We start from the raw sequence: 13036 nt of genomic DNA on the forward strand, positions 1-13036 counted from the left end.
AGCGCCTCTCCTCCCGTGGCAACTCATAGTGGACAGCAATGGCTGGGAAGTTCCCCTCTACCAGAAGCTGGGCCAGGGCAGTGTAATGCTGCACCTTCGGTTTTTGATTGTAACTAGCAAATCTGGTTCTAGATTACACTCTGAGCCACCATGCCATCCTTTTCACTTTAATGCTGAGGCAGAGGTGTTACTCTACTTAACTCAAATTGTGCCCTTTTTCTAGTTCTTTGATGCATAATGTTAGTTAATAGGATTCTCTTTGTGGAAGTGGGGGGGGGGGCTCAGCTTGAAATTAAGCAAGATCAAATATATTCAAGCATATCTGAAGTGTGACAAACTCTACTTCCAAGAGGGATCAAGGAAACACCTAGTTAAGAGCCCACCCTCAGAGAAGAAAGCGGGATGTACCAGTTTTAAAGACAGGAGCTGCCCTGGCCAGGTAGCTCAGTTGGTTAGGGTGTTGTCCCTACACACCAAGGTTGTAGGTTCGATCTCCAGTCAGGGCGCATACAAGAAGCACCCAATGAATGTATAAACAAGTGAAACAACAAATAGATGTTTCTCTCTTTCTTTCTCACTCAAATCAATACTTTTTTTTTTTTTTACAAAGCCTCCATTAAAAAAAAAAAGGACGAAAGCTAAGTTGTAATGGGGACTGATACAGTGATTCTACTCAGACTGTTCCCTGGCCTAGCCATGCAGACTCACACCTAAATCTTAAAGAATTTTCTGTGAATAAAAATGGGAAGGGCTGTTACATTAAAAGCTGAGAAACTACAACCTAGGTGATATGGGACAAAAAGATAGGAAAGGAATTCTCCCCTCTTCAGAAAAGTGCTCCAGAAAATTGGCACTGGCCCTTGACTCCTATTACAGGACAGCGACAGGAGGTGGCACCTTTAGTGCAAACATTGGAATTCTCTGAGCCAGGCACCAGACAAGGTAGGAGCTTCACATGGTTACATTAGGGCCACTCATAGGATGAGGAAAATGGATATGACTCATTGTGGTGCAGAGGTAAGTGAGCATGTAGGAGATGCTATTAAACCTTCTCAAAGAGTTTGGGAAGGACTTTGAAGAAAGACGCATAATTCAACAGGCTGGATGACGTCTGTCAGACTTAGTGTGTGTCAGCTGTTTTAATAACCTCCTTTGATTTACCAAGGTGATATAGTGTGAAAAATACAAGTTATAATCCCACACATTTTCCTTAAACCTTTGAAGTTTGTTATTGCTTATCTATTGAACAAGCAAGTATTAAGGAAACACTCTGTAAGATTTCTTTTTATTTTATTTTGTAATACTTACAGATTCACAGTTTAAAAAGTAGTACGACAAGGTTCTGTGCACTCTTCGCCCAGTTTCTTCAAATGGTAAAATCGTAATAACTATAACAAAACACTTGTACAATCCACAAATCTTACTGAGGTTTTGCCAGTTTCATATGAACTCATGTGTATCTGAAACTCTATGCAATTTTTTCATGTGTAGATATGTATAAACATAATTATACCTTATATCCCATAATCAAGATACAGAACTCTTTTATTACCAACATCCCCCTTGTAGTCATACCCATCCTCTTGTCTCTCCATACCCTCCCACACCTGGCAACCACTTACCTGTTGTCCAGCTCTTTAATTTTGTCATTTTGAGAATCTTATATAAATGGAGTCAAGCAGTATGGAACCTTTTGAGTTTAGCTTGTCTCAGTATAATTTCAGATGTTTGTATTTTAGGGAACACGGGTTAATGATTACGATGTTATATTTGTCATGGGATGAAATGGTATCAAAATATCTATATCCTAGATTTACCTAAAAACTGGTCTTATTTCTAACCTAAATTGGCATTTTGGTATTACTTTTATATCTCGAGAACTCTTAACTGTAAACATGAATAGGGTAATGCTGGTTAAATATTAACTACCACTGCATACTGGAATGCCTTAAGGCAAATGTTCAAAGTTTGTATTTTGTCTAAACATAGTAATAGTCGGTAGGGGGGGTGTTGTAAGGGAATTACTTAGACAAATCAGAATGAAAACAGAAGGAAGGCAAAATGTTGGACAATTTATAAACTAAATTATTATAACTGTCTCACATTTTGAAAGTATAGAGCAATTAGCAAATACAGAATGTGTCACCTTCTTCACCATCAAGAAGCCAGTAGTGTCATAATGTAAAGCTTTCATGCCAAGCCAGGTCATGTGGGTGAACATGGAATCCACTGAACCATGAAGGCTGGCACCTGATTTTCTTGGGTAACCCTGCAGTGCTTGGCACATAGTAAACACTCAGTAAATATTAACTGAATGATGGGTGGCTGGTTTGAATCATTTTAGTAACACCCACTTAAAAGCAGCATATTATTAAGGACAGATATATCTTGTTACCTGAGATTCTCCTTACTTGCTTTTTAAAATGTATTTATTTAACTACATTTATTTTTGAAAGAAGGGAAGGGAGGGAGAAAGAGAGAAACAACAATGGGACAGGGGAACCTGGCTCCCACAACCCAGGCATATGTCCTGACTGGGAATCAACCAGCTACCTTTCAGTTCACAGGCGGGCACTCAATCCACTGACCCATACCAGCCAGGGCTCTTGGCTTGCTTTTCAAATGAGGCAGAGAAGGAGCAGCCCTTTCTGTAGGAGGTTAAGAATTTGGTAGAGGACAGCATTTAGTGCCTCACGTTTTGGTGATCTGTGAATTGAAAATTCATCCAATTTCAGAACTAGACAGAATATAAAAGGAAAATAGGTATCAATATCGTCAACTTGCATATATGTATATATTGGCAACTTGCTTGTTTTTACATAAAATTATATGTCTATAATTTTGCTCAAACTAGAAAAAAGGGCTCTAGTGGCTGTGAAATTATGGGCAAATCACTATATTTGTGTCTACATTTTTACCTGAAAACGGAACTCACTCTCATAGGCTTCTGATGTTTGTTTTTTTACATGGAGAAAAGTGAAAAACTTTTATAAAATGCTGGCATTAGAGTGGCCATTTCATATTGTGTAGTGAATGTTTCCTATAAATTCAATCCCAGACTGTCGGGTCGAAAAGCCCCCAGAGACTAAAACTGTACCAAAAAAAAATCCAGTGTTCTCAAATTCGGAACAGCTTTTTAATCTCATTCATTTTAATACCAAAAACACCTATGAGGCCGGAGAGGGTCCCAGAATCAACTGCTAGCGGGCAACTGGAGGTCCCGCACTGGCTGGAGTTCACCCCGGCTGGGGGTCCCGAGTCCGGGCTTCCTCGAACTGCAGCGCCCTGGACTCCAAACATGACAGTCAAAGCCTGGCCTTCGTGCTTGAGGCCGAGGCACCGACAGCCTCGCCCACCCCAAGAAATTACACCACTGTCCGGAGGTTCTCGTGGGACATTCTTACCTACTCTCCAGAGTCGGGTTCCAACACTTTTCCCGCCGGTAGAGAATTATTTAAGCCAGGTGGTCCAGGTCTAAAAAGCCCAAAGGCCAGCGGATCCCGTGGGAGGGAAGGCGGGCGGGGCAGCGAAGCGGGAAGCACAAGGAGCGCGCTCCCGTGATCGCAGGAGGAAGACAGGACACGCTCCCCGGATGAGGAGCAGGAGGCGGGGTTTTCAGAAGACCACCGAAAGAGGGCGCTCTGAAGCCGGGCCAGAGGCCGGCCGGGGGCGGGGCCAAGGGAGGGCGGTGACACTAAGGGGCGGGGTGAGGCTAGGCGGGGACGCGCTTGCGGGGTGGGGGAAGGCGGGGGCGCGGCGGTGGCGGGAGCGTCCCTGGTTTCCGCCCCTGTTTCCCACTCTCCTTCCACCTCCAACCCGCCAGGGCTGTGGAGAGACACCGCTTGCTGTTCCTTGGAGCCGCCGTGCAGCTGCCACTCTCTCCCTCTGCTCCTCGTGAGCCCGTCAGTCCCCGCACTGTGTGCTCTTCCGTCTGGGCCATGGATGGGTAAGTGCTCGGCGGCGGGGTCTCCTCGCCCAGCGGCGTTTGCCCCGCTTCCTTTCGGCTTTCGTCTGGACTTGACGAGGCCGAGGAGCTGGGCGCGGCACCGGCGGCAGGAGGAGCGGCCCGGCGAAGCCCGACGGAGGGGCTTCCGGGAGCCTCCTAGGGAGCTCCAATTGCGGAGGGGCGGGCCACCGCAGCCTCGCCTGCCCCCACGGGGCGCCCCCCTGTAATATCCGCCCCTCTCACCCTCACACCGGGAAGTGAAGGAAAGCCCGGCGTTGCCGCCGGGAGCTGGGGGCCGCTCTCCCCGCGGGTCGGGGAGCCCTGCCCGGTCTCCCGACACTTCCTCTAAGAAAATGGTGCGCGGCGCTGGGGGAGGCGGAGGCTGCGTTCGGGGCGGACGTCCTTCTGCTTGGGGTGTTGCTGTTTACCGGTGAGGTGGGGCGAGCGCTGGAGCTTCCCGAGACCCGGAGGCGAGTGGCCTCGGACTGGCGGACGGCAAGTGCACGCGTCGGCGCACGTCTGGGCGGCGACCTGGTCTCAAAGCCAGGGCTCCACGCGGGGTCTCGGAAAGCCGGGAAACCGGCAGAGGTCCGCGGACTCGTGGTACGAACTGTGTTAATGATTTCTGTATGCCGGGCGTCTGCACTTGGTGACCATGGACGCCCCCCCTCCACCCCCAACTTCGTGTATTCCCTGTCCTGTGTATGAAATACTGTGTAAATGCGATTTTCTGGAAGCCTTAAAACGCTCCAAGGGATAATGAGGTCTGTAATCAAAATAAAAAGGTTTAGAACTACCGATATAAATATTTCCCTTGGGGATCCAGTGGTGTGGGGTGGAGCCCGACAGGTATTTTAATGTTTAAGGAAACAACTGGATTAGGATCTTCAGGATTTAATTGAAGGTCGTGGTATATGTACATGGAGAGTTTTAAAAAATCTCCAGGTCTGTTAGAACCTGCAAGTCCACTTATTTATTCCCATTAGGCATTCAAGGTTTTGTGTTTGGACTTTCACTTGCTTTTGATGACAAGGTTTCTTCTAACCCTTCGGTTGTAGAATATGTAGAACTTGCTTGAACAGTGAAAGCCGGGTATGTGTTGCCATATAGTTGATGATTATTGTCCTGCTGTGTAAAGACGATAGAATCTTAAAACAGTTTTCGCCTTCATTAGATTTCATTTATCCTAGTTTCATAATATTGAGTTTATATGATTTATTGGATTAACTCATTTGAATGCATATTGCACACGGCTACAAACATTAGACAGAGTTAAGTTTTACGTTTCATTTATGGTCGGATATTCTTTGAAGTATTTTTTATTTAATTGAAACTTTATTTAATTGAAACTTATCTAAAAGCTTTGTTGAAAACTCATTTCAGATCATCTTATTCAGTTACACTTTATATGTGTGCGAAATTTTGCTATTTAAATTTGTGTAATTATGCCACATACAAGGCCCAGCACAAATAACACTCTTTTTTATTACAATATCTTTTATTACAAAATCCTAACCATGTAATTCTGTAACATAACAATATCACATTTAAGCACACCATGTGACATTTTAGGTAAAATGTTCAAATTAAAACTAAATTATTATACCCATATTATTACCCTACCAACCACACTCAAGCAGGCCTTATTTTTTCTGGACTCTATTTAGCTAGGAAGGCTGTGAAATTAGTATCGTGTAGTGAATTGTAAGATGATTTGACTTGAGATATGGAAGCAGGTTAGCTTTTTGTATTGAAACATTTATAAAGGACTATAAATGATTATATAGAGGACTCGGGTTATGTATCTTGTCTAACTCTTGGATAATATGAGTGTTTTAAGAAGTTAAGTCTTCTCACTCTATGTGGTTTTAGAACTCAGAATGAGTTTAATTAATAAGATAAATAAGAGTAAATACTTAAGTATGGGGGGCAATAAGATACTGGAAGGTAAGTTCATTTGAGAGTTCAAATAGGTACATGATTTACTCTTTGCAACAGAACAAATACCACGGTGTATTACAGTCTTATTTTTTATGTACAATCACCAGTTATTTATCACATCTAAATTTTATCAAATGAATTTCAAGTTTCAAAACACTGTAAGGAAAAATAAGTCTACTTGGTGGTTATCATTTAAAACTGTTACATTTGCATGATAAACAAGTGCAAGTTATAAATGTTTATTAAGTAATGATGATATTATTAACAATAGGTAGAATTTAGTTACAGCTTTCTTTTGGTTGCATGGAGACAAATCTCACTGAAGACAGTTTATTTGGAGGTAGAAGAGATGGATGGATTTTTGTTTGGCAGAACTTTATAGGGGTCTTTACACCTTGGTGTTAAGGAATGTGGTTTTGAACACAGTGACTTTTGGTTTTCAAGAGGCTAGTTAAATTTCTACATTTTCCCACAGTCTGAAAAGGGTACTTTTTTTATTATATTGAATAGTTAAAAAACAAACTTTCTAGTCAACATATCTTTCTAGTTCCTCCTCACATCCCAACTGTTGTGTGTGTGTGTGTGTTCATTTCCTCCTGAGATAATTTCCATTTAAACAGTTTTTTTCAGTTAACTTTTATTTAAATATAAGTTTAATTTAAAAGTAAATTTACTATTAATATTTTTTAAATTTTGTGTCTGTTTGAGGTGTACAGCATAGTGGTTAGACAATTACATAATCTGTGAAGTGATTCCCCCAACACAATTGTGATGTGGTAGAATTTTTTTCTAAAGCAAATTTTTGAAAATTTTAATGTGTGAAATTTGATGTTTTGAGAGACTATGTTAGCTGTATTTGGTGAGCTCTTTTGGGTGGTAGATGCAACTTTGCAAAAATGCCTTCTACTTCTGTAAATCTACTCAGATTCAAAATCTACTGGTTTCGCTTCATTTAAAATTTTAAACATGATCATTTTATACCAATGATGTAAGGGAATGAACTTCGGTGATTTTAAGTTTTGATTTAGACCTGTTAAAAAGAGGTAAATGGGGAAACATACTCATGTATGTTTTATCTTTTATTGAAGCACAACTATACTTTTTAAATACTTTTCTAAATACTAAAAGAGAATTTGATTGTTTCTTACATTTCTATTGAAGCTTTGCTTTTACACTCTGCTGTTGCTAGACTGTCCCGTCACTTTTCTTTGTATTAACATTTCACAACTCATCACATTCTTATTTTTATTATTTGTTGTTATAATGCTTTTTCTTTTTTCTTTAATCTTATTATCTGCCTTTTAAAAGCTTGTTCTCTAACTTTGTTTTCCATTTTTCTCTTTTTACTTTTTCCATACAGTGTTGTTACAGATATAGCAGTCGGTTTAAAGGTAGGAATCTTTTACTATCCTTTCATAAGCATTTTTAATCTTAGTTTTGGCATTTTTTTCCAATGGTGAAATCATCTCACCTGTTCATAAATTTATGTGTTTTACTGTGTTATAATAGTATTTTACTTTTATTTAGCTCCAAAATAAGTGTTTCTATAGTTAATTTTGGATTTTACATATTTATTAAGTAGAACTACAATGTTATCTTGTATATCTAAAATGTGAAGAAAAAGTTTAGCCCAGAGTTTTCTTTGAACGATCATGGTGTGTGTTTATTTAGTTGAGCAGTTAAATGTAATCTAGATTGTGATTTATTTTGCTATCATGCCCTTTTTTATATTTTCTCGTGCGTGTGCCTGTAAGTAATAAAATTATTGTTATAATTTTATTACTTACAGCTGAAGTTTCTTCAATTCCTTCTATGTGCCAGCTGCTTTACATGTGTTTTCACTAATTATTATAACAGTTCTTCAAGGTAGGTATTAATATTCCCATTTTAAAGATTAACAGAATAGATTCAGAAAGTTTTTATGCAAGTTGTGGTACACCAGAGTTCAAAGCCTTGACCTGGTTCTGTAGCCTGATATTTTCCCCACTATACCTAGCTGCCAGTAATGAAGTTTCTGTTTAAAAGGTGAACAACAGGAGAGTTGGGTAATTACTGTTTCACAGTAATGATTCTTCTAATAAGTTTGTCATTTTAGTTTTATCAAAGTCTCCCCATTTATTATTCTAACATATAAATCAAGTGCTCATCAATGTGAGCCTTTTAAAATATAAATGGGTGTTTTAAGTTTCCTTAGCAGTTTGGTGTTTGGTATAGCTGAGTTGAGAACTTAGTTCTAGAAGCCACTTAGTTCAGATCACTGTAGAAAATAGAAAGAATTCATGTTTTCTTACATGTATGTTATGTAAAGTTGTTACACCACTTTTTGTCTGTCATTTCTTTATTTCTACACTTCCACATTTGCACTTAATTGGGCCTGTTGGTGCTGCTTATATTCTTAAAACACCTTAAAAAATAAGCATAAGTACAGTATAGAACATTTAAAATTAATTAACAGTAGTATGTCCAAGATTACATAACTGGGAACTACTGCTTATACTGTCTTTCAAAGTTGGTGGAGTTAGCTTGCTTTGGCAAACTTTGAACAGATTTTAAGACTAGAAAATAAATGGGGGAGCCTCTTTGGTGGGGTTTTTTCCCCCCTTTCTTTTTTTTTCTGGTATACTTAAGTCATCTTTTATTTATTTGTTTATTTTTATTGTTGTTCATGTACAGTTGTCTCCATTTTCCCCACTACTACCCCCCAACCCAGCCATCCTCACCTCCCACCTTCTATCCAAACCCCTTTTGGTTTTGTCCATGTGTCTTTTATACATGTTCCTGAAAACCCCTCCCTGCTTTTCTCTGCATTATCCCTTCCCACCTCATCTCTAGTTGCTGTCAGTTTGTTCTTAACTCCACTGTCTCTGGTTATGTTTTGCTTGTTTGTTTTGTTGATTAGGTTCCACTTATAGGTGCGATTATATGGTATTTGTCTTTCATAGCCTGACTTCTTTCACTTAGCATAATGCTTTCCATTTCCTTCCATGATGTTGCAAAGGGTAGGAGTTAGCACTCCTACTTTCTTTCTGCTGCATAGAATGCAACTGTGTAAATGTACCATAGTTTTTTTATCCACTCATTACTGATGGACACTTAGGTTGCCTTCAGCACTTGGCTATGGTAAATTTGCTGCTGTGAACATTGGGGTGCATGGATTCTTTTGAATTGGTATGTCCAGGTTCTTAGGGTATAATCCCAGCAGTGGAATTGTCAGGGTACTTAAGTCATTTTCTCATTTGGGTGTGATACTTGGAGATCAGGAACTAGAGGAAGGGATACTTAAAGTAAATGTTTTGGTCTTATCAGAAATGTAATTCTAGAGTTTATCTGGGGAAAATGAATATGTAAGACATTTTAAAAACTTATAATTTTGGAGTTGAAGAATTATGCCTGAAGGATTGTCATGCCTGTTTCTTATAGAGAAAAATGTATTTTGATGATAAATAGAAGAAAAAATTTGAATGTTAGGCACAGGAACTGGATTTGAATACATGATTTGAATTTCTGACCACCTGTTTTGCAGCAGGCACGTTAAAAACAAAGATCAGATTCTACTTTGAAGAAAAGATAAGTTGATTAGTTGATTCACTAGGTAGTCTATGTTTTTATAATCTTAAATAGTGCAAATGTCTGTAAAATTATTCACTATATGAAGAGATTTCTCATAAGAAGTTCTATTACTTGGATCCCAAGTAATAGACCAGTAAGGCTTATATTTTATTTAGATTATATAAACCAAAATTAGTGAATTTAAATAAGTTTTTAAAAAATATCAGTTACTTATCTTTCTCTGGGTGCTGTCTGAATATGACACAACAAATAGTTTTAGCATTTGCCAAGATTGGATTTCAGGTTATCTTCCGTAAGTTGCTTTCCTGGGTTCAGAAAAGTAATATGGATTTCTTTTTTAATATGAAAATGCCCTTAAATGTGAAAACTCTTAATTTAGAGAAAGAAAACTGAATTGTTTTTAGAGATTAAGTAATTCACTAGAATGTTTTACAAGGGCAGGGTTTTTGGTACTTTGTTTCCTGTGTTTGACAAAATAAGTTCTTCAAAATACCTGATGAATGAACGCCAAATTTCCACACAGTTAGGTGGCAAACTTACATATTGGAACCTAAACCTTCTAATTTTGCTAGTGTTCAGTCTATTGCGTATGTACCCTATGAGAGAGAATTAAAATCATTTTTTCAGGTTGGAATTTTCTTGAAGACAGGAAAACATTTTCAATCAGCTTAGGGCCATAGCATGCCTTTTTTTCAGGTTCAGAAAATTCCTTTGGATATCTCATTTGCTATTTTTTGGTAACATGAATGGATGTTGAATTTGTATCTTTCAGGGAATTTGTATATTTCAGCTACATTGTTATGGGCATAAAGTTGTTCATAGTATTTCCTTGTCCTTTTAATTTCCCTTGGATCTGTAATGATTTCTGTATTTTTAGTCTTTTTTTAAAGATTGTATTTATTTCTTTTTAGAGAGAGAGGAAGGGAGGGAGAAAGAGAGGGAAAGAAACATTGATGTGTGAGAGAGACATCCATCTGTTGATTCTCAACACGCCCCCCAACAGGGACCTGGCCCTCAACCCCAGGAATGTGCCCTGACTGGGAATTGAACCAGCAATCCTTTGGTTCACAGGCTGGTGCTCAATCTACTCAGCCACACCAGCCAGAGCTGTATTTTCAGTCTTGATACTGGTAATTCGTGTTTTTCCCCTGCCCCTGATTGGTCTAACTGGAGGCGTTTAATATTACTGATCATTTTCAAAAGCCAGTTTTTGGTTTTACTTTCTGTATTGGCTGACTCTTCTATTTCATTAGTTTCATTCTTTATTATTTCTTCTATTTATTTGGGGTTTCATTTGTTTTTTCTTGACTTGGTTGTTTGGTGTGGGGTTTTTTTGTAGCAGCCTAAAACAGCATTTATTATTATTTAGATTTATCTCACATTTTCTGTGGGTCAGGAATCTAGGTGTGGCATAGTTGGGTCCTCTGACTCTGGGGTTCTCCCAAAGCTGCTATCAAGGTGTTGATAGTTGTTGCAGTCATCTTTTGGAGGTGAAATCTGCTTCTAAGCTCGCTCCAGATGGTTGTCAACTGGAGTTAGTTTTTCCTGGGTTGTTGAGATGAGGGCCTCACTTCCTCACTGGTTGTTTGGTGCAGGCTGCCCTCAATTCCTTGACATGTGGGTCTCTCTGTAGAGCATCTTGCTTCAGCAATGTGCTATTCCCAAGTAATTAAAAAAAAAAAAAGGACAATTAAGAGTTAGGCCAGAAGTCGTTTGATACCTAATCTCAGTATCAAAAGGTATCTCATCACTTTTGCTCTTTCCTGTTTTTAGAAGTAAGTTGCTTAAAGGGAGAGAGTTACACCTGGTTATGAATACTAGCTAGTGGAGATCATGGGAGACCATGTTAGAAGACTTCCGACCACACCAGAAGAGAAATTACTGGGGCATAATGGTAATGCACATGTTCAGCTTTACTAGATAGTTGCAGATTACTATCTAGCAGTGCATGAAAATTATTACAAATTTTCACCATACTTAGTATCATGCCTTGAGATATTTTTAATGTAATCATTTAATGCTATAAATTTACCTCCAAGCACAGCTTTAGCAGCATTCCCAAAGTTTTTTTTTCCTATTCCTTTTTATTCAGAGTAAAGTAAACCCCAAGAAAGTAGGAGGGAAATAATAAGTACTTAGATGAAATGTACAAATTCCTTAAAAGACAGAAACTCTCAGATGACCAAAATTGACATGAGTTGGGAAGGATTTCCTCCTCCTTTTTAAAACAGTTTGTATAAGATTAGTATTATTTTCCAAATGTTTCATGGTTTTTGGGAAGGTAATTTTAAAATAAACAATCCCCCCTCACACCAAAGAATTAGTATTATTTCTTCCTTAAATGTTTGCAAAAATTCATTATTGTAGCTATCTGTGGGTACATTTCCTTTATGGGAAAGTTTTAAATTATGAATTCAGTTTTAAAAAGTAGATATTGTGCTATTCAGATTTTTAATTTTTTTCTACTACACCCCACAAATTTTGATATACTGGGTTTTTACTTAGTTCAAAATATTTTCTATTCCTGTGAGTTCTCTTTTGAAGTTAATAATAACAACTTATTATTTATAAGTGTGTGGTGTAATTTCTAAACATTTTGGAATATTTAATATAAATAAATACAAGATTTAATTTCCAGATATCTTTCTGTTACTAGTTTTTTTTCTTAAATACCACTTTGCTCAGAGAATGTACTTTGTATCATTCATTACTTCTACATTTCATAAGATTAGTTTTAATGTCAAGCACATGGTCTGTCTTTAAGAATGTTCTGTGTACATTTGAAAAGAATGTATAGTTTACCTTTTGAGGCCTAGTGCTTTATAAATGTCATAAGATAATTCATGAAAATTCATTTTTTCTGTATCCTTAATAATTTTCTTACTACTCTATTTCTGAAAGAAGACAGGATTATTGGCATTTCTATCCATAATTGTGAATTTGTTATTTATCGTAGTTCTGTTGGTTTTGTTTTTTTTTTTACACATTTTGAAGCTCGGTTATTAGGTACATTTACTTTTATGAATGTTATATTTTCTTGATAAAATGACTTTGTTTTTTTCATTTGGAATAGAAATCTTTAGTAGTATAGTTCCTGTCCAGAAGGCTACTTTGTCTGGTTATAATATTGTAATTCCTGTTTTCTTTTTTAAATATATTTTATTGATTATGCAATTATAGTTCCAATTTTTCCCTGTGTCCCCCTCCACCCAATTCTCCCATTTGCTCCAGCAATCACTCCCCCACACACCATAGTTCATGTTCTTAGGTCATGTATCAAATTTCTTGGCTACTCCATTTCCTATACTGTTCTTAACATGCCCCTGTCTATGTTGTGCCTATCCATTTGCACTTCTTAATCCCGGTACCTTTTCCCCCTCCTCTCCTTTCCCACTCAGCTGGTAACTCTCCATATGATAATTCTCCACATGATCTCCATTTCTGTGTTTCTGTTCCTATTCTGCTTGTTTGCTTAGTTTGTTTTTTAGATTCAGTTGATAGTTGTGAATTTGTTGCCATTTTAATGTTTATAGTTCTGATCTTTTTCTTATATAGTTCCCTTTAAACATTTTATATAAT

The 13036-nt window shown here is 38.1% G+C and overlaps 1 protein-coding gene across 7 annotated transcripts in view; it reads left to right on the forward strand.

Annotated features, from left to right (window-relative positions):
- Nucleotides 1-3727: 3727 nt before the first annotated feature.
- The window catches only part of PTBP3 (polypyrimidine tract binding protein 3), a 93652-nt gene continuing 84343 nt past the window's right edge, over nucleotides 3728-13036 (forward strand). For 2 of the 7 annotated variants that reach the window (XM_037152801.2, XM_053656141.1), the window contains exon 1: nucleotides 3728-3946. Coding sequence is in view for 1 of the 7 variants with exons in the window: in XM_037152799.2 (XP_037008694.1) it covers nucleotides 3939-3946; nucleotides 7248-7278 (39 nt within the window). In the remaining 6 variants the exon portion in view is untranslated. Of the gene's footprint in view, nucleotides 3947-4230; nucleotides 4550-7247; nucleotides 7279-13036 lie in introns of those variants that run through there. The other 5 variants (XM_037152799.2, XM_037152803.2, XM_037152802.2 and 2 more) reach the window with 5 other exon arrangements.

The sequence above is a fragment of the Artibeus jamaicensis genome, unplaced genomic scaffold (assembly GCF_021234435.1).
Source record: "Artibeus jamaicensis isolate MK-2021 breed Jamaican fruit bat unplaced genomic scaffold, CSHL_Jam_final scaffold_1964, whole genome shotgun sequence".
NCBI classification, from domain to species: Eukaryota; Metazoa; Chordata; class Mammalia; order Chiroptera; family Phyllostomidae; genus Artibeus; species Artibeus jamaicensis.